The sequence below is a fragment of the Neofelis nebulosa genome, chromosome 12 (genome assembly GCF_028018385.1).
Source record: "Neofelis nebulosa isolate mNeoNeb1 chromosome 12, mNeoNeb1.pri, whole genome shotgun sequence".
NCBI classification, from domain to species: Eukaryota; Metazoa; Chordata; class Mammalia; order Carnivora; family Felidae; genus Neofelis; species Neofelis nebulosa.
Window position 1 is genome coordinate 1043759 of NC_080793.1, and position 24502 is coordinate 1068260.

General features: G+C 61.8%; 3 protein-coding genes across 4 annotated transcripts; all 3 read left to right on the forward strand.

Moving 5' to 3' along the window:
- Nucleotides 1–993: 993 nt before the first annotated feature.
- On the forward strand, nt 994–5973 carry LCN15 (lipocalin 15). 2 transcript variants are annotated; one of them, XM_058693490.1, is made up of 8 exons: nt 994–1616; nt 1968–2152; nt 2531–2670; nt 2756–2826; nt 3038–3148; nt 3830–3931; nt 4188–4254; nt 5823–5973. In XM_058693490.1, exons 2-7 carry the CDS (start codon nt 2051–2053, stop codon nt 4220–4222), a joined length of 561 nt encoding a protein of 186 aa, XP_058549473.1. In that variant the 5' UTR covers nt 994–1616; nt 1968–2050; the 3' UTR covers nt 4223–4254; nt 5823–5973. The 2 variants fall into 2 exon arrangements, with proteins under 2 accessions (XP_058549473.1, XP_058549474.1); XM_058693491.1 differs by lacking the exon at nt 5823–5973 and adding an exon at nt 4454–5814.
- A 1979-nt stretch (nt 5974–7952) lies between these two features.
- Nucleotides 7953–10727, forward strand: LCN8 (lipocalin 8). Its single transcript, XM_058693334.1, has 5 exons — nt 7953–7994; nt 8869–8999; nt 9477–9542; nt 9829–10109; nt 10208–10727. Exons 1-5 carry the CDS (start codon nt 7953–7955, stop codon nt 10270–10272), a joined length of 585 nt encoding a protein of 194 aa, XP_058549317.1. The 3' UTR covers nt 10273–10727.
- A 7664-nt stretch (nt 10728–18391) lies between these two features.
- On the forward strand, nt 18392–23835 carry LCN6 (lipocalin 6). Its single transcript, XM_058693335.1, is given in 7 exon segments — nt 18392–18954; nt 19187–19337; nt 22484–22537; nt 22823–22918; nt 22921–22932; nt 23184–23285; nt 23498–23835. Coding segments are annotated over 7 exon segments (843 nt in total). The 5' UTR covers nt 18392–18864.
- Nucleotides 23836–24502: the final 667 nt, after the last annotated feature.

A 24502-nucleotide genomic window follows, 5' to 3' on the forward strand; every position in this document is an offset into this window, starting at 1 on the left:
CTTGGGGTTGGGGACTTGGGGACGTGGGAACTTGGAGCTCTGGACTTGGGGCCTGGGGACTTGGGGCTGGGGACTTGGGGTGTGGGGACTTGGGTCCTGGGGACTTGGGGATGTGGGAACTTGGAGCTCTGGACTTGGGGCCTGGGGACTTGGGGCTGGGGACTTGGGGTGTGGGGACTTGGGGCCTGGGGACTTAGGGACGTGGGGACTTGGAGCTCTGGACTTGGGGCGTGGGGACTTGGGAACTTGGCACTTTGGCCTTCCTGTCCCCCAACCCAAGGGGTGTGTTTTTGAGGAAGATCTCGGAGCTTGTGCGTGTGTGTTTTAAACAAGGTATGATTTACGTACGGTAGGACTCACTTTCTGGGGACAGATCTGCGGGTTTTGACAGATGCAGGCACATGGCCACCAGGGTCCGGGCTCCAAAAGTGTCCGCGTGCCCCTCTGCCGCTCCACCACCCCTGTTCTTGCCACCAGAGCAGCTTCTGTTCCCAGGGACGTGCCTATTCTGGCAGGTCCGTGGCCTTTCCGGAGAGGCTTCTCTCACTCAGCAGACGCATCTGGGATTTGTCTAAGCTCTTTACCTGAGCGGATGGTTTGGGCTTCTCATTCGCTCCCAGCACGGAGGGACCCCTCTCGTCCACTTACCCACTGAAGACGTTTGCTTGTCTCCGCTTTTTAGTGGTTGTGACTAGAGCCCTCCGAACATCCGCGTGCGGGTTCATTTCTCTTGTGTCAGTGCCGAGGTGCGCGACTGCCTGGGACAGGACCGGCTCCCTTTGTGAGAATCTGCCACACCGTTTTCCAGGGTGGCACCTGGCTTTTCCCGCCCAGCGGCCGCAGGAGGGTGTATTTGCAGGCGGCCCTGCCACCTGAGGGCCACGCAGTGCGTCTCGCGTCGGAGCGGCTCCCCCTTCCTGTCCCCTGACTGATGGGCGTGTTTTCACGTGCTTACTTTCCTCCTGATGTGTTCTTTGGTGAAGTGGTTTTTCAAATCTTTTGCCTGTTTTTTTTTTTTTCTAACTTGGATTGTTTGTTTTTCTTATCATTGCGTCTGTCTCAAGAGTTCTTTATACATTCAGGATTTAAGCCCTTTATCAGATGTGTGTTTTGAAAATATTTTCATGGGAAGGCTTTTCCTGTGTTGTACCCAGTGACTCTGGGGCCTGGCCGCACTCGGAAGCACCCCCCTCCCACCCTCCACCCACCCCAGCGGGGGGACCCTTCTTCTCTGAAGCACTCAGTAGTGTCGGCCCTCCCTGGGACCCCTGCCCCCGATCAGAGGTGTCGGGGCGCTGTGCCCCCGAGGACACAGGGTGATCACAAGTAGTGTCTCTGGGTGCTCTGCGTGTGTGCACCCAAGAGGTCACTGGGGAGCCCCCACCAGCCCCTGGCGCCTCCTTGGTGATGCTCACGCCTACAGGCTTATGCAACCCTTGATAAGGTGGTTGTGATACCATAATCCACCCAGACTGGCGGCTCAGCTCCACCCTCCAGACGGGCTGCTGGAGGCCCAGTTGGTGGCTGGGTAGGGGGCGGTGGGGTCTAGAGTGAGGGGCACCCAGGCCTCCGACGTCCCCTCTGTCACAGCTGGCCCGGGCAGGCTCTGCTCCTAGGTGAGGCCCCGAGGCCTGGCCGATGGCGACTCCGTTGCAGTGTGGGGAGGAGGGACTGAGGACTTTGGGGGCCCAGACCTTGAGTGGGGCCCTCTGGCTGGAGCATCCCCGAGGGGGTCCCGAGCCCCAGCCAGGCTGGAGGTGGATGGAGGCCAGGCTGCTGTCTCTGCTTCGTCCTCGGCGACTGCCTGGCAGGCCTGGGGCACAGATCCTCAGACCGGGTCAGAAGAGGGGAGAGCTCACCTCTCTGGGGCCCTCCAGGAAATGACCCCTGGGGCGGGGGAGGGGGCGGGGGGGGGCGCCCTTGAGTGATCGTGCCAGACAATGGACAAAGGGGACTGGGGTTTCCAGAGCCAAGTGCCTTCTGAGCCCAGCTGGTGGGCCGGGCTATAAAGCCTGGCCTCCTGGGGCTCCGACCGAGACCGAGGGCAGACATGGCGGCCAAGCTCGTCCTCCTGGGCCGCGTCCTGGTGCTGCTCTGGGTGTCCGTGGCTTGGGCCGAGGTCCTGGTGCAGCCCGATTTTGATGCCAAGAAGGTAACAGAGGCCGCTGCACTGTGCCACAGGTGGGGTGGGGGCTGAGCCCACGGCAACGCTCCACCACGGGGTGACGGCTGCCGCTGCTGGCCACGGGCGCCTGCTCTGTGCCTTGGGCCTGCAAACCTGGGGGTCGTCTCTCCATTTCATCCTGAAACGACCCCGTGGGGATAATTACTGAGCCATTTCACAGCCGGGGGAAGTGAGGCCACGCAACCCGCCCAGGTAGGTGGCAGAACAGGGGCTCGGACCAAGAGACAGGTGCTCAGAGACCCCGGGCCGCGTGGTTCCCGACAGGCCCGTGTGGCCACGTGGCTTTGGGGCCCTGGGGCCCAGGGCGAGGGGGTCCGGCCTGCCGGCCACCGAGCTTCCTTACAGTTCTCAGGCCGCTGGTACGTGGTGTCCATGGTCTCCGACTGCAAGGTCTTCCTGGGCAAGAAGGACCATCTGCTGATGTCCTCCAGGGTCATCAAGGCCACGGCAGGTGGCAACCTCAGCGTCCACATGGAGTTCCCCCGGTGAGTGCGGTGGGCCGGGGAGGAGGGGGGGGTGTGGGCGAGCCGGGCCGGCGGCCGGGAGTGAACACCGGGCCTGCACCCCCAGGGCTGACGGCTGCAACCAGGCGGACGCCGAGTACCTGAGGGTGGGCTCCCAGGGCCACTTCAGGGTCCCAGGTGGGTCCTGCCCCGCCCGCCTTCAGGGGCCCCTGACGCGGCTTCTCCGTGGGGTGACCCGGACCACCCCCCAGCGCCATCTCCTGACCGCGCCCTCGCCCTCCGCCCTCCGCCCCTCCCTTGGGCCCAGACGCGGAGGCCGGTGGGGGTGGGGGTCGGCGCCCGGGCCCCGAGCACTTGGCCACGGCTGGCCGGCTTACCTCCTCTGCAGCCCTGGGCTACCTGGATGTGCGGGTCGTGGACACCGACTACAGCTCCTTCGCCGTGGTCTACATCTACAAGGAGCTGGAGGGGGCGCTCAGCACCATGGTGCAGCTGTACAGTGAGGCCCCCCCCCCCTCCTCCCCACCCAGGCCCCGCCTTCCCATCTCCCCCCCCGCCGGCCCTGCCCCTTCGGGACCGGCCTCCCCTCAGCCATCTCCCCCAAGTCCAAGCCGAGAAGGACTGGGGGTGGTGGGGTGGTGGGACCCCACAGCTCTTCGGACGGGTCGAGGTTGGCTCGAGGGGCCTCTGGGGCCCAGGCACCCGGGCGGAAGCTCGGGTACCTCTCTGGCCCCCTGTGGGTGGGGACCCCCCTCCCCCTTCCCTGCCCGGCCCCACTGCCTGAGAGCTAAGTGGGGGCTGAGATCCTGTTTCGCTTTAATTTCTGAGGGCCTTGGCAGAGGGGGGCCAGGGGCTCCCCAAGGTGCAGAGGTTGGGGTGAGGGCTGGAGGCTGGTTTCGGGAGCCCGAGGGATGAGGGGCCCAAGGGGATGTGGCCCTGGGAAACAGCCAGGCCATCCCAGTCTCCCAGACGCTCTTGTGTGAATTAGGAAAGGACACCCCTCTGGGTGGCTTCCAGTCCCCACTGGGCTCTCAGCCAGGCAGGCACTTTTGTGCAGTGCACAACCTGTGCAATCTTGGGTGGCGAACCTGCTCCCAACTCTCAAGGAAGGGACCTCTGTCTCCCCTGCCCCCCACCCTCCGTGAGCCACAGAGCTCACAGCAGCCCTGCTCTGCCCCAGGCCGGACCCAGGAAGCCAGTCCCCAAGCCGTGAAGGCCTTCCGGGACTTCTACCCCACGGTGGGGCTTCCCGACGACATGGTGGCCATGCTGCCCAAGTCAGGTACACGGGCCAGGGTCTACGCAGTCCCCAGCCCCCAGCCCCCCTCCCCGCTAGGTTGGCAGGCCCTCGCCCTCCTGCCCGCAGCCCCTCCTTCCCCACAACACACACTGCAGAAGAGGTTTCAGGCAGCTGGGAAGGGAGAGTCTTTCAGAGGGTGGGGCTGTTTGGGGGCCCGGGGCCCCCAGGGGTTAGGGGCCGCAGGAGGCCGTGGGCAGTCCCGGCCGGCCCAGCCTCACCGCTGTCTTCCTTCCCACAGACACATGCTCCTCTGGGGACAAAGAGGCTCCCTGACTCCTCGGGAGACCCACCGTGGCCCTTCCCAGGTAGGAGGCAGATGGGGTACGTCCTCTGTCCTGTTCTCCGGCACCTGTCCGGGCAGCTCCTGGCCACCCCTCTGCCTGCCTGTCACCCTGCCTCCTGCTCTGCACGTGCGGACCCCACCCCCCACTCCCCCCGCCCCCTGTTCGGCCTGGCCGTCCACTCTTGTGATTCAGGCCTCAGCTCACACGTTACCTCCTCCAGGAAGCTTCCTCTGACTTCCTACGGCTGCCATAACAAATCACCACATACCGGTGGCTTCAAAGGACAGAAATGTATCCCCTGCACAGTTCTGAGGCCGCAGGTCCAAAGTCAAGGAGGGGGCAGGGCTGGCCCCTTCTGGAGGCTCCAGGGGAGAACCTGGCCTCTCCTGGCGTCTGGTGGTGCCGGAGGTCCTTGGCGTCCCTTGGCTTGTAGACCCGTCCCTGCCACCTCTGCCTCGGCTGTCACATGGCCGCCCTCCCTCTCTGTGTCTGTGTTCAAATTTCCCTCTTCTTAACGAGGACACCCGTCACGGGATGCGGGCCCGCCCTTAACCCAGGGCGGTCTCGTCTCGGTCCTTAACCGACCACATCTGCAAAGACCCAGACTCCAAGTAAGGTCCCGTTCTGAGGTCCTGGGTGGACGTGAATCGGGGGGGACGCAGTCCGGTGTGCTGTGTGTCCCCACAGTGTGTGGCTCCCTCCCTGGGGTGCTGGGCCTGGGATCTCAGTCTCTCCGGGAGGGTCTCATGAGGTGGGTGCTGCCCGCCGTCTTCTTGTTCACTGCCGTCACGGGGCTGGGTCCCAGGAGCCCTTGGGACATGGACGCGGGTGGACTCTTGGGGACACCCTCCCCCAAAGGGGTCACCAGGAACCCGTGCCGCCCCTTACCAAGTTCGTAGTGCAAAACTTGGGAACCTACGTTAGACAATAGATGACAGGTGAGACGTGACAGTCCTGCAGCGTGGGAGGCCACCCTGCGGCCGCCCTGGCAGGAGAGGGTGGTGGGGGATGCGTCTTCCTCAGCGTGCGTGCCCGTCGTCCCGCTCTCCCTGGCCGTCCTGGCTACACACCCAGTGGGGCTTTCAGGCTGTTTTAACTCCCCGTGGCTCTGCAATACGCCTGCCCAGCCTCCCGGCTTTGCCCCTACCACGGGTGCAGCTGTTTTAGGCGGGAGGAGAGGAGGGAGGGAATTGTGCCAAATCACTCACCTTCTGGAAGGCTCTGCCTTTGGAGCGTGTGAGCCCCATCTTCCTGCTGCGTGCCATACCCTGACTTTCAAGGTAAAGTGCCCCAATTGGGCCACTCCGGTGCTGAATATGGGGTGTCGTGGCGGCTTAGTGGCCATTCTGGGGCTTTCTTGCCACGCCAGCCCCTTATCTCCTGACAGCGAGCAAGTGAGGCTCCGGGAGTGTGGCAGGTGCCCAGGCCACGGCAAGGTGCTGGACTCGGCCTGGGGCCTCCGGGGCAGCAGTGGTGGAATTGGCTTGCCATGGCCGGGCAGGCGACGTGTGACGGGGCCGCGAGAGGGGCCCGAGTGTTTGCTGAGTGGCTGGGTGCACGCGGTGACGGTGCCTTTCCTGTCCCTGCAGGGTGAGCTGGGGCAGCCGGCCTTGTCGTCCTGAGCTGTCTGGACCCACCCCCCCACCCCCCCCCCCCCCCGGCCCGCCCTGCCTTGGGTGGCTGCCTCCTCGCCATCTCTGGGCCTCCCTCTTCTGCTCAATAAACGTATTCTGCAGTCTAGTGGGTCCTCACCTCTTTGCAGAGGCCCCTGGGGAGGGCACAGTGAGCCCCGTCTTGACCCAGAACTCCTGGGGAAACTGAGGCAGGGAGGCGGGCATGCAGGAGCCACTGGCCACTGGGCACCTCCTGGCTTGAGGGGACAGGAGACTCCAGCCCGTCTGGCACCTGTGAGGGGCTGCACCGTAGGCGGTCAGCGTCTAACGCCACTGGCCTGGCCCCCGCGCGTTCACGGCGCCTGTAGCCGGGGCTCCGCGGTGCACACACAGACCCCTGGAGGCACAGCGCCCTCCTGCCGCTGGGGTGACCTTGACCTTGGGCGTGTCATACAAACCTCAGTAAGGCCTGGAGACGGGTCATGGTCATGGCTGGTGCCCTCGGGGCCCTCGCCGCTGGCCCGGCCCAGATGCTCCACAGTGGATCCCTGGACACACGGTGAGCTTGTTTCGCTCCTTGTTCGGGAAACTGAGGCACAGAGAGCTCGGTGACTTACCTGGCAAGGAGCCAGGCTGAGGTTCAGGCCCCGGGGTCGGGCTCCAGGGCCTGGGCTCCATGCTGAGCCTCCATGAGACGTAGGGGGCAGGAGAGGCCTCCCTGGGGCCCTGGCCGCTGCTGTCCCCCCCTGCTAGGAGCTGCATCCAGTGAACACACTTCAAAGGGGTGGGGGGGGGGTGGGGCAGGAAGGTAGTGGCGGTCCTGCTTCATGGCTCACGGGCTGGAGCTGGAGGCCATCAGCCACATCAGATGGGGGACATCCGTCCTAGCCCTGCTCCTGCTTATCCACAGACATGTCCCCCGCGCTTCCTGTCCTCCCTCTCCTGCCTGGCCAAGCACGTCCTGGGGGGCCCTCTCCTGTTAGTCTGGGCCGGGAGCAGCCTGGGGCTCAGATCGGCCGGTCCTCAGCCTCCTTGGGGCCCCGCCGCCCCCGCTGTGTCGATGCCCCCCACCCCCCTCCCGGCCTCAGGCGTGCCGGCCAGCCCTGGGCCGCCCCGTCCTAGCTTGACCTTTCCACACCTGCCTGACCTTAAACTGACAGCCTTTGTGGGAGGGCAGTGTCCAGGGTCCAAGGTGGCCGGTCCCCCTGGTGGGTGGGACCTCCCCTTCGGCTGACCAAGCCTGGGGCCATTCCAGGGTGGGCTTTTCTGGCCCCGAAGCTGGGAAGGATCCTTCCTACCGGTCAAGAACCAGGATGCAGCCTCAGACCCCTCCTGGCCACGTGGCACTGTCCCCCTGCTTTGTCGCCAGTACACATGGGGAAACCGAAACCATCAACTGGGATAAACTGAAGTTGTGGGGGGGGGTCCAGATGGGGAGGAGGTGGGGCTGGGTCCCGCCACGCTGGCTCGTGTCCTGGCTCGTGTCCTGGTGAGCGTCAGCAAGACAGGGCCGCTCTCGGGCCGGCCTTCTGGGCTCCGGGTCTTACCTGGCTGTGCACCGAGGCCTGAGTGAGTCCGGTGGGGAATGGGCGCGGGGCCTGGCCTGGTTCCTGTCACGGTGGCAGAGGACACAGGCCATAGGAAGGTGTCTGCAGAGGTCCCCGAGCCTCGGCCCCTCCCAAATCTCCCATGAGTCCTCCCCCTCACCGGGGCTCTGTGCCTCCTCCCTGGAGACCTCCGCGGGGAGAGGGACCCCTCATTCATTTCCCCACCTGGAGGGCAGGGCCCCCATCGGCTCGGTGCTGCGCCGGCCGGATGTACCCGGCCGTCAGGACGTTTCCTCACTGTCCCAAGGCTGATCTGAAAGAGCCAGAAAGAGAAAGGTGTTCTGAGCCCGTGGGGCCTGGGCCCAGCATGCCCCTCGGGCTTGGGGCTGTGGTCCCGAGCCGCCCCATGGGGGTGGGGGGTCCCGAGCCGCCTCCTCCCTCCTCCTCTCGGGGACCCCAGGCGGGCCCACCGTGGGGCCGTGGGTGTCCCCGGGAGCTTGCGCAACACCGTCCCGATATAAACCCAGGTGCCTGGGCAGCAGAGGCTCCGTGAGCCGCGATGGACGCGGGGCTGCTGAGTGTCATCCTGGGCACTGTCCTAGTGCGGGTGGAGACGGCTCAATCTACACAAGGGGGCTCTTCTGTCTTACGTGGACAGGTCGGGCAGGGAGGGGCCAGCGTGTCCGGCTCCGTTGGCCCCGCCTCCGTCCCTCCAGCCCCCAGCCGATGCCACAGCAGCCACCCCGGGGGCCCCGGGGCCCACCCAGGTTGCTGAGGGCACGAGGCTCTCCTGGAGACGGGGTGCGAGAGCAAGGACCCAGGGACCGGCAGGGCCAGAGCCCTCCCTGAGCGTTTCCTGTGGGCAGGCCGGCTGGCCCTGCGGGGTCTCCAGGGACCGGGGCTCAGCGTGGTCACCTCCTGCTCCCGGATCGGTGGGGTCGCCCCCACCCTCCATGGCGCCACACCCCGTGGTGCCCAGAAGAGGCTTTCCCAGCGTGGGGCCTTTGGTTCCCGTCTAGATGCTTCTTCGCCAGTCTGTGTTGGCTGCGGAGTCAGGAGCACATCAGAAGGCCCAGAGATCACAGACGTTGGGGACACGAATTCTTTTCTCTTGCAAAACGATCAGTTTCTGAGTTTCAGATGGAAGTTCTGGGCTCCGGGCGGGTGTCCGAAGGCAGAAGTCCCCTTCCCCAGCTGTGCCCTTCCTGCGGCGGGCGGTTGCTGGCTGCCCCCTCCTGTCTTTTGGGCTCCAGCCACCGCTGCCCCTGGCGTCCTGGCCCCAAGGACAGGGCATCGCCGTCTGATGGGCCGGAGGGGCTTGTCAGGAGGGTGGTGACCGTCGCTTTGCCACAAGGGCTTGTTGACCTTTCAGACCCGCCCGGGTGATGTGGGCCTGCTCCCTGACCCTGACCCCGCCCCTGCCCAGGTGGTGTGGGCTCTGTTCCCTTGGACGGGGCTCCAGCTTCTCTGTCTAGATTGTAGGATTTTGGCGAGAAGCTGGCGTGGCCTCCAGCCAAAACCTGGCGCTAAAGACCCCAAAGAGGCTGGAGGCCTTGTTCCTGACCTTGAGTGGAGATGAGCTGACCGGGAAGGCTGCGTACGACAGGTGAGGGGCCCCGGGGGGTTCCCGGCAGGAACAGGCACGTGAGGCCAGCCCCAGGCTGCACTGGCTGTAGCTGCGGGAGCTGGACGGTGTCCCTTTGGTGGACCGGTCCCCGCTGTGTCCAAAACACCAGACCTTGACCCGCTTCCCCAGCCCCACACCCCCAGGCTCCCACAGCTGCCACACGTCGATCTGCTCCTAGACCTGAAGATGAGCGTAGAGTTTTGAAAAAACCCCATTAACTGAAAAGAGAGAAAACAGTCCTGGGGCCGCGGGGGGTCACAGACCCGGGGGGCAGAGGCTGGCGGGGCCCCGGCTCCGCCCCTCCGCCGCCCTCAGCCTGCCCCAGGCCCTCCTGGGTATGGATCCGCGGCTGGAGCCCTTTCTGAAGACGCGTTCCCCTCTCCGCGCCCCTGTGACGGGCCCGGCAGAAAGAACGCAGGCTGGCCTTTCCCTGATGGGCGCTTTGCTCCCTTCCAGCTCAGGAAGTTGTGAGACAGAAAAAATAGTGGGCTCAGAAATAGATGTTTTGGGGAGATCCTGCTTTTCCTGGTAAGAACCGCTGCCCTGTTGTCACAGTGACCACCCCCTGGCCCTGCACGCCAGCTCTCCTCGGCCTTGCCGTTTCCTGCGCTGTTCCTCATGATGTTCCCTGTGCTCCTCCTCATACCCCAGACTCTCCCATTCTCTCAGCACAAACTGGGCCATCGTTCAAGGGCTGGGTCCCCCCGGCCCCCTGCCTGGTATTACTGGAGGGTCTGGTGCTGGGCGGGGACGGGATGGAGTCAGACCCTGCCCAGTCCGGTGCACGCGGGCTCTCCTCCCCCCGGCCCCCAGGCCACAGGGAGACCCACGTGATAGGCACGGACTACGAGCAGGACGCCATTCTGAGGGTGTCCCTGCACTGGCAGGGCCAGGATTTCCACGTGCTCAAATACTTTAGTAAGCGCACCCCGCGGTGGGGGCTGGCCTCGCTCCCGCGTCCCGGAAACGGCCCAGCCCAGCCCCCTGGTGTCCCCACAGCTCGGACCCTTGAGGACGAGTACGGACCAGGCTTCTGGAGGTTCCGGGAGTTGACAACAGACATAGGGCTGTACCTGGTGGCCCGGCACGGTGAGCCCCGGGCCTTCCGGGCGGGGGTTGGGCTGGGGACCCCGAGGGTGGGATCCGGGGGCCAGTCCCACAGCACCTCACGCTCCCCTGTCCCGCAGGGAGGTGTGCCAAGCTCCTGAAGGAGGTGAGCCTCGCCCCCCGCTGCGCCGAGCCCCCAGGCTGAGTCTCCCGGCCTGACAGGGGGCCTGGGTCACTCTGGATCCACGCTGCCAGATGCGACCCTGGAGGCTGGGGGACTGAGGACAGGGCTGGGAGAGGGAAGGGGAGAGGCGGAGCCGGTACGTCCCACCCGGGTGGGGACACAGACCTCGTGTCTCAGGTTCCCACTGTGCTGGCCCATCCCCTGCCTGAGCCCCGAGAGGTGGGGGACTATCACCCTGCTTTGGAGGTAGAGAAACTGAGGCCCAGGGAGGCTGCTCACAGTCATGCAGCTAAGACACGGGCTCCCACCTGTGGCCCCAACCACTGCCCTGAGGCCCTGCCCTTCTGTGTCTCAGGAGCTGATCTAGAGGATCCCCTGACCCCAGGCCAGCATGGTCCGAGGCCCCTCCCGCCTGGCCTGCCTTGGCCCCAGGGGGCGGCTCGCACCCGCTCCGAATAAACCCCATGCCAAGCCCACTGCCCTGAGTGTCTTTCTTGGGGAGGCGGGCCCGGGGGGTGACAGGTGGGTGCAGTGGGTGTGTGTCCCATGACTTCCCTGAAGCAGCAGCAAAGCTAAGTGTTGGGTGTTCTTTGTTCACCGTGAACGGTGGTGCGTGTAAACCACTCAGGTCCCGTCCCTGGCTGGACCTTTGCCCAGACAGGGCGGAGCTGGGGGGCCGCCTCTGGGCAGGCTGGCTCCCCGTCTGTCCCGTGTTTCCTTCCCTGTGGGGCCCGGGGGCCACACAGCTCAGATGCAGGGTGACAGCCCCCGGAACCTCCCCCCTTCCCGCCCTGAGGGTCTCACCCGGCCCTGCCCTGCTCGGGGCCCACGAGCCAGGCTGCCCGGGTGTGTGGGCCCCAAAACCATCCTCCCACCACCGTCCCGCTCCCAGAGAGCCTGAGCGGCCCCGAGCCGGGCATCCTTGAGCTGAGCTGCTGGTTTCGTCTCTCAGATGAAAGGGACCACACTGCATTTCTGCCTACATTCTCCCATGGCTCCCTCTTGCCCCACAGTCAGATCCCACAGGCATGCAGTCCAAAGTCCTCCAGTCAAGGCTGCTCTTCTGTCCACCCGCTGGCTTCCTCCCACCCTCCCCTGCGTGGTCAGCTCAGCCCTTTCAGTGTCCGGGTCCCCTCATGCACGCTGTCACCCCATGTCCTACACTGACTGATCGCCCCACTTCCTTTCCACCAGCGGGGGCTGAGACCACAGGGCAGACAGGGTTCCTGGTCAGGGCAGAGAAAGTGGGGAAGGTCTCAGCCCAGGATGCCCAAGGCTCCCAGGGAGCAGCTGCCTCACGGGTGAGGCCAAGTAGTGCTGGGGGGCTGGTGGGGACCGGCCCACCCCCAGCAGAAACCGCCCCCGCTCAGGCGTCCAGCACCCTCCACCAAGGCCTGGCTGGAGGGAGGCCTGCCCGAGGCGGGGGCCTGCCCGGGACCTGCCGGACCGAATCCCGAGCCAGGCTCCCGAAAGACCCATGTTGTTCGAAGCTGCCCCTGACAGATTAGAGGGGACAACTGGGACTTTCCACGCATGTGTCCGCCCGAAGCTCACAGTGCTAGGTGGTCCGCGTGCCGGTGGGCTCACCGGCTCGGGCAGCCACCACTAGCTCCACGGGCCTGGAGGGGGGGCGGTGGGGCTCGGGGGAGCAACGCGACACCAAGAGTTTATCTCTCACACATCTGGAAGTTGGAAGCCCGAGACCCGGGTACTGATGGGTTGTTCTCTGCTGAGAGCCCTCCTCCGGCCTGGAGCCCGTGGGCTTCTGGCTGTGCCCTCGCCAGGCCCCCGCCCCACACACCCCGGAGAGACCTCTGTGTCTTGCCTCCCTCCTCTCAGAAGGGCGCCGGTCCTACCCTCACGACCTCCCTCCACCCCGTCACCCCCTCAGAGGCCCCGTCTCCAGGCACAGCCACAGTGAGGATTAAGGCTTCAACAGTTGCATTTCTGGGGACACGATTCAGTCCCTAACGAAAGCCAGCGGGATGCAGAGGCTGACTCTGGGTCCAGGGCCTCCGCACTGCGTCCTAAGCGCACACGCTGCCGGACGTACGAGGAAACAGAAAAGGACGGCTGAGCTGCACACAACGAACAGGAGCGCGGCTAAATGTGACCCGGGGGCGCCTGGGCGGCTCGGTCGGTTGAGCATCTGGCCGGCTCAGGTCACGATCTCGCGGTCCGTGAGTTCGAGCCCCGCGTCGGGCTCTGTGCGGACGGCTCGAGCCTGGAGCCTGCTTCGGAGTCTGTGTCTCCCTCTCTCTCTGCCCCTCCCCTGTTCACGCTCTGTCTTTCATTAAAAAAAAAAATAAAAACAAAAGTGAGCTGGAGAAGATCCGTGGGCCGAGCGAGAAGACAGGTGGAGAGCGGCCTGGTACGGACGCAAAGGGCCGAAAGGAAGGCAGGCTCAAGGGACTAACTCGCCGACGAGACGGCAGAATTAAACAGCTGGCTAACGAACCCAGAACGAGCGAGCCAACGGGGCCGGGGCGCAGCGCGACGGAGGCCATCAGGAGAGCCAGGTGGGGACGCCAACGCCGCGTGGCACAGCAGCCGAGACGAAAGCTTGCCCGGACGGGCGTAAGGGACCGCAGGGGGCACGAGCCAGTGGCCGTGAGCCTGGGACACACCGGCACAGACTGTCTAAGCTGAGGAGCAGAGAATGACCGCCAGTGGCCGGGGTCGGGTGTGTGAAGTACTCCCAGAAAGAGAAGGGAGTGAAAATTGGGCAGAAAAAGATTTGAAGAAAGAGAGGCGAAGATATGCCCAAACTGGACCGAACACATCCCGGGCGCAGGGAAGCCTAAGCAGGATGAAAGAAACCACCCCCAGGGACATCGTGCTCAAGTGGACACAGCGGCTTGGAGACGACGTTCACGGAGCCGCAGAGGAAAGGCGCTTCACAGACAGAGGCCGTGACAGCTGGCTTCTCGTGGCACGGGACGCAGGCACGTCTCTGAAACCAACTTGGAGTTCTGGGAAATAAAGCTATGCTTTTTAAATGTATTTTTAAAATTTATTCATTTATTCTTGGGGTGGGGGGCACGAGCAGGGGAGGGGCGGAAAGAGAGGGAGGGAGAGAACCCCAAGCTGACTCAGCGCAGAGCCCGACGCGGGGCTCAAACCCACAAACGGTGACATGATGATCTGAGCCGAAATCACGAGTCGGATGCTTAGCCGACTGAGCCCCCGGGGGCCCCAGTAAAGCTACGCTTCCAGAAATCAACGTGGAGGGAATTTGTCCCTCGTTTACCTGCGGCACAATAAATTACTGCTAGCATGTTCCTCAGGCGGAGGGAAATTGCGGGCGACGCCCCCCGAGGTCCACGGGGAGGACGGAGGCTCAGGGGATGCCGGGAGAGCGCGCTCAGCGGGGACAGAGGGTCAGTGACCTCCCGTGATCGCAAGACTTCGCTTCTCTGACACGTGTTTCTTGCCTGTCAGTACGGACCCGGGAACGCTCCCTTCTTTCCTCTAGAGGCGCAAACCCGTCCAGATCTGTCCAGTGGGGGCTCCTCCCGGACAGCCGCTGAGTCCTTTTGACCCACTTCCCTGATTCCTCAAACACGCGTTTACTGGAAACACTCCGAGTCCTCTCCTGTTGTCCGTGACCCCACCCTGGAGTCATCCCCCCACGGAGCCGGCTCCTTCTTGCAGAGAGCGGTGTTGAGAAAGCAAGATCCGAGAGCCAGGTGCCCCCCGCTCCCTCCTCACTGGGCTGGCATGGGCTTGGCCTCGGCAGAGAGATGCCCCCCGCTTTCCAACCCTGAGAAGACCGCCGCCCTCTGACGCATCCCGGAGCGCGCAGAAAGCCGTTTTGGGCTTGCTCCCCCAAACCGCCGCGAAGGACGAGCCTCAGAAAATCCAGAACTCAGGGTTTGTTTGGGGTTCCTTTACTCTTTAGCCTGAGAATATACAGAAAAAATCAGGCCTGATTCCGCTGACCCCGTTCGGGTGTTACGTCATTCGTCTATTATACAGTTTGATTCCTTTTTAAAAATTTTATTTTTTTTCAACTTTTTTTTTTTTTTTTTTTTTTTTTTTTTGGACAGAGAGAGACAGAGCATGAACGGGGGAGGGGCAGAGAGAGAGGGAGACACAGAATCGGAAACAGGCTCCAGGCTCTGAGCCATCAGCCCAGAGCCTGACGCGGGGCTCGAACTCACGGACCGCGAGATCGTGACCTGGCTGAAGTCGGACGCTTAACCGACTGCGCCACCCAGGCGCCCCTCCTTTTTAAAAATTTTAAATGTTTGTTTATTTTTGACAGAGAGAGACAGATGGCGTGCGAGATGGGGAGGGGCAGAGAGAGAGAGAGGGAGACACGGAATCTGCAGCCGGCTCCGGAATCTGAGCCGTCAGCGCGGAGCCCCACGCGGGGCTCGAACCCACGAACCGCGAGATCATGACCTGAGCCGAAGTCGGACGCTCAACTGCCAGAGCCTCCCAGGCGCCCCTGTGCAGTTGAATTCCACTCGTTTGCTTTTGATGTAATGGGTTACCCAGATCCCAAAGTCAAAGCGACACCAAGGAGGCATGCAGAGGGAGGGGGTGTAACTTCCTCCCCGGCCCTACCTACCCTACCTGCCCCTGGGGGGGACCGCAGTCCTTAGACTCCGATTTCTCTGTTCTGGGTTTCTTCTGGCAGAAGGAGGCAGACACACACGTTCTGAGTCTCACCCGCCCGCTTCGCGTGCCCTTTGGCACTTTGTTCTTTCACTTGACGGTACACCCGCGTGTCACGTCACCCGACACCAGTTCACGGAGCCTTCCCACTGCGTGCGTCGCCGCGTAGGGCTCCGCTGCGGGCACACCGTCCTTGCGCCAACCAAGCTCCCGTGCGTGGCCATTTAGGTGGCTTCCAACGGCTTTCCGTTAGAAACCATGCTTCGGTGAGTGAGCACCGCGCACATCCATTTTTTGTGTCGTGGCAGGCGATTCTTTAGGGTAAGTTCCTGAGCGCGGTTCTAGAACAGAAGATAAACGGGTTTTGTTAGATGTCGCCACGTTTCCCCGTATAGGAATTGTACCCTTTTGTGGTCTGAGCAGCAGAACGTGGCATGCTCGGGGCCCCACGGCCTGGCCAGGGAGCGTGTGGTGGGGCCAAGCTCTTCGATTTTTCACCAGGTGATAGGTGATAAACACTTATCGGTGTTGTTTTAATTTGCGCGTCTCCGACGGTGAATGAAAATGGAGACCGTCTCCATTCACCGGGGCTGCCCTTCCGAAGGACCACAGCCCTAAACATCAGAGGTGGATTCTGTCCCAGCTCTGGAGGCTGGAGTCTGAGATGCAGGTGTGGCTGGGCTGTGTCCTCCTTCGGCCTCTCTCACGGCCATCTCCTCCCCGTGTCCCCACACGCTCTCCCCTGTGTGGTGTCTTAATCTCTTCTCATAAGGACCCCAGTTACATTTAACCTGTATGACCTCGTTTTGATTTAATCCCTCTTCAAAGGCTCCATCTCTAAATAGTGCTGCATTCTGAGGCGTTGGGGTCAGGACTTAAGCAGAGAAATTGGGGGGGGACACAATTCATAGCAAACATCTTTTTGTATGTTTAGGCATCACTTTAATTTTTTTTGCATGAATTATCTGGTTATGTCATTTTCCATTTTTCTGATGAGTTTTTGGCCCTTTTTTCTTTAATTTTTAACTATTTATTTTCGAGAGAGAGAAAGAGCGAGTGGGGGAGTGGCAGAGAGAGAGGGAGGGAGAGAGAGAGTCCCAAGCAGGCTCCACGCTGCCAGTGCAGAGCCCAATGTGGGGCTTGAACTCAGGAACTGTGAGATCCTGACCTGAGCTGAAGTCGGACACTTAACTGACTGAGCCACTCAGGTGCCCTTTTTCTTTAATTTTTAAAAGTTCCTTATAGAGCATGGCTATGAGCCCTTGCATGTGATATATGTTGGAAATACTTTCTCCAGATCTGTCATTCATCTTTTGACTTTGTTTGTGGCTTGTTTTGGCTATAAAAAAGTTTAAAAGGGGCGCCTGGGTGGCGCAGTCGGTTAAGCGTCCGACTTCAGCCAGGTCACGATCTCGCGGTCCGTGAGTTCGAGCCCCGCGTCAGGCTCTGGGCTGATGGCTCGGAGCCTGGAGCCTGTTTCCGATTCTGTGTCTCCCTCTCTCTCTGCCCCTCCCCCGTTCATGCTCTGTCTCTCTCTGTCCCAAAAATAAATAAAAAACGTTTAAAAAAAAAAAAAAAAGTTTAAAAAATACAGACGGGTTATTTATCAATACTTTTTTTTTTTTTAAATTACATCTGGATTTTGATGCAAGTTAGTGTGGCCTATGGGTTTGTAATGGCTTGATTTGCCTCAGCTGCAGGGCGTTTCCCAGAATTCCCAGAAGGCGACAGCCATACAGGGCTTATGGAATGAGCTCCCACAGCGACATGGGGTCAAACTCCTGCCCTAAATCCCTTTTTTGTGAATTCATATGCCTCCTGGTGGTTCTGCTTTTAGGAGTGAACTGATGCAATTAGAAAGCCGTTTCCTACAACCATGTGATAGGGAAATTCACCAATGATTTCATTCATTACTCGTGTGGTTCTATTTCCACATTTAGTGTCAGATCTCTGATCCATTTGGTGTTTACTCTCGCACATGAGGCGAATATGCTTCATTTTAATCTTCTTCCAGATGGATATTCAGTTGCCCTGACAGCATTTATTTACAAAAACCGATTTTTTCCTGGGATTTGAGGCATCTCCTTTGCAGCACAACGTGTTCAATCTGGCTCAGGAGAGCCTACTGTATAATATTTTTTCCCTAAATCTGCATTCCGTAAGATCATTTCGGGTTGCCCAGATGTCTTTTCATCTCTACCATGTTTTATGGTTTCCAGCTACATTATGAGAATTTAAAGAACACGGTGTAATTTCAAATGTGGCTCTTATCTTGTTAAACCAGGTGTTCGTGGCTGTTCTCACAATCTGTGTGGTTCCAATGTGTGTGTCGGCCCCCAGCATTCCTGTTGGCATCCTGACCCCCAACATGATGGCGCTGGGAGGTGGGGTTTTGGAAGGTGACAAGGTCATGGGGGTGGAGTGCCCACGAGGGGAATCGGTGCAGCCGGAGCCCCCCACGTCCCCCCGCCGTAGGACACCGAGACGCCCTTGTCCATCCTGCAGGCACAGCTGACTGGAACACCCGGCATCCAGAACTGGGAGAAATCAGTGTCTGTTGCGCGTAAGCCGCCCGGTGTGTGGTTTTGTGATGCCAGCCCCGGGGCACTAAGGGAGGCCGCCTGGGGTCCCAATGCAGGAAGCGTCGTGGGGCTTCTGTTACCTCTTTCTTCTGCTGTGTTTCTCTCCGTTCACCTTAGTCTCCCCGAATGTTTTGTCAGGAATCTCTATGTGAAAAAACAGCAAATAGGATTACTCTGAAGAGTAGGGTGATATTTTTGTCCTTGTGAGTCATCTCCAGCTGCGAGGCGTCGGGGAAGCTGGCAGTCAGGGGCCATCCTAATCCACGTTCGAGGCCCGACACTCCCCGGGCTCCGGGGCAGTGGGAGCTTAGATGCATGTTTGTGCCGGGGCTGGCTGGTTTACCTGTGTCCAACTTCCCCACGGGGCTCACCAAGGGCCGGGTGGTGGCTCATCAGGGGTCAGTCCTTAGACCTGGCAAGACACGTGGCTTTATCTTTCCTTCACCTTCTGCATCTCGCTTGTTTTTGTGTTGTTAGAACCCTTGGAAGCCGACTGGCAAAGCCATTGGAAATGTAGTCTGCCCATTCCACCCCCACCCCCGGGGAAGGATCCTGCCGGCTGCCTCCCCTTGGATTTCAGGGGCTCAGACAGATCCTGCCAAGCCCTCTGCCCTCTGCTCCCAGGTAGGGGCTCAGATGACCCGGAGGTGAGAAACCCAGGCCCACAGAGAACTCTCACGGAAACTTGGGGGACGTGCAGCTCCTGGCCCGGGTCATGGAGTACAGAGGTGGGGGGCAGCAGGCCAAGCCTGGCCGGAGAGTGGGCGAGTCCAGACAGGTGGAGCGGAGGGGCAGAAAGAACGGGACATTCCGGGCTGGCTGCTGACTGTGTGTGGGGGCAGGAGGCCAAGGCCAGGAGAGCAGAGTAATGGGTGGGCCAGGGGGGAGTGGGAGCTTTTTTTTTTTTTCCTATTTTTAATGATTGAGACAAAAGATCTGAAGTGCAGCTTCTAGAAGAACTGTTTGTGCCTTCCCTTGGTCTTGACTTTGGCCTGCTGCCAGCCACGGTCAAAGACCAGGGTCTCTGGCCTTCCCAGACTGAGCAAGGGAGAGTGTTGAATCCCCAGTGGTGTCAGTGGTTTGACGGGGGTTAGGATGCCCATTCTGGAACCGCCCAACAGAAGCAGACAGAAGCAGGGATCGGCACGGCAGTGTTGACGCTCCCTGGGGCCCACCCCCCATTCTCCAGCGCATCGGGGTGGGGCACAGGGGCCACCACTGAATAATAATGCCACCTCCTCGGGAAATGTCACCACCTTGCAAGGAGTCAGGCCAGCGTGGTGTCTTGGTGGTCAGTGGCCGCCCACAGTGACCCACGCAGAGACGTTTGAATGGGTTTACACGGGCCGGAGGGACTGCGCGGCCCCGGGCCCCACGGCAGGTGTGCTGGTGCACAGACTTCCAGAAGATGGGGAGCGTCCTGCTCACTGCTCTTCTGACGTCGGTCTCAGCGCCTTGTGCCCAGGCTGTGTGGCTGGGAAGGCTGGACCCGAGGCAGGTAACGGCCCATCCGTTGGTGCCAGTGCTGGCTTAGAGCCCCGTCGGTCCTAGGGGCCCAGGCCCCTCCTGTGGGGCCACAGTCTCTGGGTTACCCTCCTGGTGCCGGCCCAGACCGGCGCCGGCTACGGGGGGACGGGTCCGCCTGAGTCAGGGGCCCTGGACTCCCAGACAAAGAGGACGCCTCAATGGCTGGGGGACCCGGCCCCCCTCACCTGCTCCTCTCCTACCAGCTTCTGGGGTCCTGGTACGTTCTCGCCGTGGCCTCCGGTGAGAAGGGCTTTGCGGTGGAGAAGGCCACGAAGGACATCGAGGGTGTCGTGGTGACCCTTACTGCCGAAAACAGTCTGAAAATGCTGTCCTCCAGGCACAGGCGAGTGAGCTGTGCGCTGTGCGCCTGTGTCCCCGGAGAGCAGGTCTGGCGGGCCTCTGGGTGGGATCATGGTGGATGCGAGGGGCCTCTCGGGACAAGACCCCCCCCCTCAGCTGCCGCCTAAACTGGGCTCGCGCGTGGTGTCTCGGAGCCGCTGGTAACCTTCCTCCCACACCCGCGTCTGCCTTCGGGAGCCGTGGGGCCCCGGGTCCCGCTGGGACGGGCCTGGCCGTGGGACGAGCAAGGACAGAGGAGGTCTGGGGTCCGATGGCGGCCCCGCTATGTTGGGTGAGCACACACGGTCACATGTGCCACGGTGTGGGCCACGAAGCCGCGTGGCTGGCTGTGTCCCGGTGATGCTGGCGGAATCAGACATCCAAATCCAGAAACTAGGCGTCTGGAGAGCCTCAGGGTCTGTGAAAAGCCACCGGTGACGTAAGGGCCACGGGGGTGGACGTAAGGGCCACGGGGGTGGCCGCGGGGCTGGGTCGCCATTCCGGTGTCCGCTCTCTGGTGTGACTGGTTAGCAGCGCCCCCTGGTGCTGTGTCACCTGCACCTCTGGGGACCGCGGCCAGACGCTGGTTTGGAAAGACGGATGGTGCCGAGCCCCCCTCCCCACCAGGACTGCAAGTGGGTCCTCTTACATTGAATTGAATTGAAGTCATCTGTTGGCCTTCGGATAGGAAGTGCATTTGCATGGCTCAGAAATCAGAGTCCCCAAAGGTACTCAGAGCGGGTCCTTCCCACCTGCCCAGCCAGCCCGTCCCCTCCCTGCAGGTGACCCATGCTTGTGATTCGTGGCGGCTCCTCAGACACGGGCGGCCACACGCCAGCACACGTGTGTCACCGAGCCATGCACGCCGGGAACCTCTCCGTATCCGTCCACACAGCCTCTGCTCTCTTTTATTTTATTTTATTTAATTTTTAATTTTTATTTTTTTTAAGTTTATTTACTTTTGAGACAGACAGAGACAGGGAGAGACAGAGCATGAATGGGGGAGGGGCAGAGAGAGCGAGACACAGAATCCGAAACAGGCTCCAGGCTCCGAGCTGTCAGCACAGAGCCCGACGCGGGGCTCGAGCCCACGAACCGCGAGATCATGACCTGGGCCGAAGTCGGACGCTTCACCGACCGAGCCACCCAGGCGCCCCACCTCTGCTCTCTTTTAGAACATTTCACCTTTTATTCTCTTCTGTCTTTACTGAATTTTTAAAAATTGTGGTAAGATAAATGCAGCACAGAAACGGCCGTCGTAACCACTTTCAAGGACGCAGTTCGGGGGCGTTGGGCACATTCACACTGTCGAGCAGCCGTCCCCCCCGTCCGTCCCCAGAACGTGTTCGTCTTCCCAGACTGGACTCTGTCCCGTTACACACGGACCCTCCCCTCCCCCAGCCCCACCCTCCCGCTCTCGGTGTCCGTGGCTCCGACTCCTCCAGGGCCTCCGGTGAGCGTCCGCTCCTACAGGACGTGTCCCCCTGTGACGGGCTGACGTGACTCAGCGCGGTGCCCTCCAGGTTCGCCCACGTGGCAGCAGGTGCCGCGATTCCCCTCCTTTTTGAGGCTGACGTTCCCTGGTGTGGCCGGAGCACGTGGCCGCTTCCGACTCTTGGTTTTGCAAACCACGCTGCCGTGAACGTGGGCGTGTAAGTCTCCCTTCAGATCCTGCTCTCGGTTCTGGGCGCGCGCAGCGGCGGGACCGCGGGGTCACACGGCGATTCCATGTCACATTTTCGGAGGCACTCTGCTCTGTTTTGTTTTTTTTTTTTAAATACATGAAATTTATTGTCAAATTGGTTTCCATACAACTCCCAGTGCTCATCCCAGCAGGTGCCCTCCTTGATGCCCCTCACCCTCCCTCCCACCCCCCATCAGCCCTCAGTTTGCTCTCAGTTTTTGAGATTCTCTTATGCTTTGGCCCTCTCCCACTCTAACCTCTTTTTTTTTTTCCTTCCCCTCCCCCGTGGGCTCCTGTTAAGTTTCTGCTCTGTTTTACAGCTGCCTACTGGTCCAGCAGGCTTTCTGCCGGCGCCCTGCTGCTGGGCAGACGGGGGTCTCCAATCTTTTGCAATTGGAAACACACTTTGGGGAGTGGGCCCAGGGGTCTACCCGAAGGATACATCTCTCGGAGTCCCCGTGTCTCCACATCACACGTGGCCGGTCCCCTGAACTGGCGCCTGCCCCGGGCATTCCCTTACTCTTTGTTCTTTGCCATCTGATGGGCAGCAGATGGCCCTGTGTCAGCTTTTATGCGTCTTCTGTAAGGACAAGGGCCAGGGGCATCCTGGGACATGCCAACGTGCCTTTTGTGCTTCCTCCCGAACACGGGGCTCAAACTCACAACCCTGAGATCAAGACCTGAGCCGAGATCAAGAGTCGGACGCTTAACCAACTGAGTCACCCAGGCGCCCCTGCCTGTTCGTATCTTTGGCATATTTTTCTGTCAGGTGTGTTTTTACCGGTTTGTAAGAACCCTTGAGTGTTCGGGATATTAGCCTCTCATCTGTGGTAAAAGTTAGTTGCAAATATATTTCCCAGTTTGTAATTTTTCTTATAACATTGAGACGGGTTGTTTCTGTTTGTTTTATTTTTTTAATTTTAATTTTTTAAAGTTTATTTACTTATTTTGAGAGGGAGAGAAATTGTGAGTGGGGAGGGTCAGAGAGAGAGAGAGAGGGAGAGAGAGAGAATCCCAAGTAGGTCCCACGCTGTCAGCACAGAGCCTGACACGGGGCTCGATCCCGCAAACCATGAGATCGTGACCTGAGCTGAAATCTGGAGTGGACCCTTAACCCCCTGAGCCCCCCGGCCGCCCCAAGACCAACTGCCTGTCTGTTGTGTCCGTTCACTTTAGGGACTGATTGGTCCCTTGTGATGCAGGGGCTCCTCACCCAAAATTGCAGAGGGCCCAGCGTCTGTCTGAGGCTCATTTTGCGCCCTTTGTGCCCCCACCACCCTGGGGAGGGAGCTGATCTGCACTTGGCTCTCTTGTGGCTCATTCCCGAGCCAGGCTGGATTCACTGGAGAGCGAGGTTTCTGGGTAACGGGGGCCTTCAGAGGAAGCCAGGATCCCCTCTGCGATCCCCCCGCTGGTAGCAGGCCAGGCCCCGGCGACAGGACCCTTGTGTCCTGTGGTCCCGACTCTGGACCCTGAGTGGGCACGGTGCTGCTGTGGAGACAGAACTCTGGATGGGTGTTTGTGAACCCCTGTAAGGCGGCAGCCTCCGCGGTGTCCCATGGGGTGCGGGGCAGCGTGGGGATGGGCTCGCTCGCCTGGCCAGCACTGCGGGAAGGGGAGGGGATCGGTCACCCCCAGACTCCCTCTGTGGTATGCAGGGGGGTGGCCCTCCGCCCCCGTGGGGACAGGACCGGGGGAGTGTGACCCCGGATGAGCTGGGACAGGCCCTCGCCAGCTGGCCATCCGTCACCGGGGACCAGGGGACCACGGTGCTCTGGGGCTCTGAGCTTGCCTGGGGGCCTCTCGTGTCTCCCTGCCCTGGGCGTGTCAGACTACTGGGTGCTGGGCACCGACTTCAGGGACTATGCTGTCATTTTCACCCAGCTGGAGTTCAAGGACGAGGCCTTCAACACCGGGAGCTATACAGTAAGTGGAGGAGACCCCGGGCCCGCCCACAAACTCCCTGCCGGCCGCAGCCACGCTGTGCGGGAAGCACATCGTCCCAGGGTCGGGGCTAGAGAGAGGGGCCCGCCGCCTGGGCTGGCCCCTGTGACCCCAGGGACCCGGTGCCTCGCCATGGCCCTCTCTGCCTGGGGCCCCATCCCTGCACTCCCCTTGCTGCAAGAGGGGCAGCTGGGGCGGGGGCACAGGTGTGAGGGTCCCCTCCTGCCCCGCAGGTCGGACGGAGCTGGCCAGCCAGGAGGCCGTGTGCCTCTTCACCAGGTGGAGCAGGGGCCTGGGCTTCCTGTCCCAGCAGCAGGCCGCGCTGCAGCGGGACCGTGAGTGTCCCCTGGGGCCGCCCCCGTGCCCAAGAACCGGCTCACTTCCGCTGGTCTCGGGGAGCCTCCCGGCCTCAGTGAGTCAGGCAGGACTAGGGGGGGTGAGTTCTTCAAGGAGTCACCTGCTCCCTGCCCGAAGTCAGGCCGACAGGGGAGGGCCCGTCTCGGGTGAGGCTGTGGGCCTGACCTCACGGCTCCTCTTGTCCCCCCAGTCACCTGTGCGCACAAGGCCTTCCAGGTAAGCTGGCTTCCCGAGCATCACCCCGCGTCCTACACCCCAGTGCTCTGCAGCCATGAGGGGCCGGGGACCCGGGTGGAGGCAGACGCCCCTCGAACCTGGGGTCCTCCAGTGCTCTTCCTGGTTTTCAGTGAATGCTTCGCCTCCAGTGGGGACAGTGCCCACCGTGTCCAGGCGAGGCCGGCCAGGCGCTGGCAACCTGCTCAGCCACCCGGGTGCTGGGTGCTGGGTGCTGGGTGCTGGGTGCTGGGCAGGTGCTCCCAGGGAATCTTGCTGCGTTTCCAAATAAAGCGATTCCACAAACCGCTATAGTTACCTCTCACTCGTGTGCTGGGCTGGGCTCGGTGTCGAGGGCGGACAGAGATGGATGGGGCGCCACTCTCGTGGGGCGCGGGCCGCACAGGGAGAGGATAGGGTGCGGTGGGCACACCTAGGGCTGAACCACACGGCACAGAGCCAGCTCGGGGGCAAGAGGGCCGGCCTGCACTTGTGTCCCTCGGCAGAGTCCCTCTGGGTGGGGGGACCCGCGCACACGGGTCTTGGCTGGGGAGTGGGGGCTGGGCCGGGGGCAGCCGCTCCCCGGGGAGGGATCACACAGCCCCGGGCCGACGGGAGGGTCGTCTGCCTGAGTGAGAGCAGGCCTGCGGTTCGAGTTCGGACAGGGTGCTGGGCCGACGAGGTGGGCACTGGTGCCCACTGGGGTGCCAGGCTGGGGCACCTCGGTCCGGGGCAGGGCTCTGGGGCAAGGCCAGGGGCCCAGGATTGCAGAGGCCTGGCCTGTGGGTCCTCCTGTGGTCCGGTGGGGCCCTGCCTGAGGTCTTGGCAGGAGCTGGGGTGGGGGCTGCCCATCCCTCATGGTGAGGTGGGGTGCACGCCAGGAAGGGGGCAGGTGGGCACATACAGGAGAGCTGCATGCACACGCACACGCACCCCATGTGCCTGTGCACGCACACCGGCTGCCCCCTCTGTCAGCACCTGC

What these genes read in the sequence shown, in the direction of transcription:
- LCN8 (XM_058693334.1), top strand. Translation starts at nt 7,953, where the DNA reads ATGGACGCGGGGCTGCTGAGTGTCATCCTGGGCACTGTCCTA. An exon ending in TCATCCTGGGCACTGTCCTA is followed by an intron (nt 7,995 to 8,868) that starts GTGCGGGTGGAG and finishes TTCTCTGTCTAG; the next exon opens with ATTGTAGGATTTTGGCGAGA. An exon ending in GTTTTGGGGAGATCCTGCTT is followed by an intron (nt 9,543 to 9,828) that starts TTCCTGGTAAGA and finishes CTCCCCCCGGCC; the next exon opens with CCCAGGCCACAGGGAGACCC.
- LCN15 (XM_058693490.1), top strand. Translation starts at nt 2,051, where the DNA reads ATGGCGGCCAAGCTCGTCCTCCTGGGCCGCGTCCTGGTGCTGCTCTGG. An exon ending in CCGATTTTGATGCCAAGAAG is followed by an intron (nt 2,153 to 2,530) that starts GTAACAGAGGCC and finishes GCTTCCTTACAG; the next exon opens with TTCTCAGGCCGCTGGTACGT. An exon ending in GGCCATGCTGCCCAAGTCAG is followed by an intron (nt 3,932 to 4,187) that starts GTACACGGGCCA and finishes TCCTTCCCACAG; the next exon opens with ACACATGCTCCTCTGGGGAC.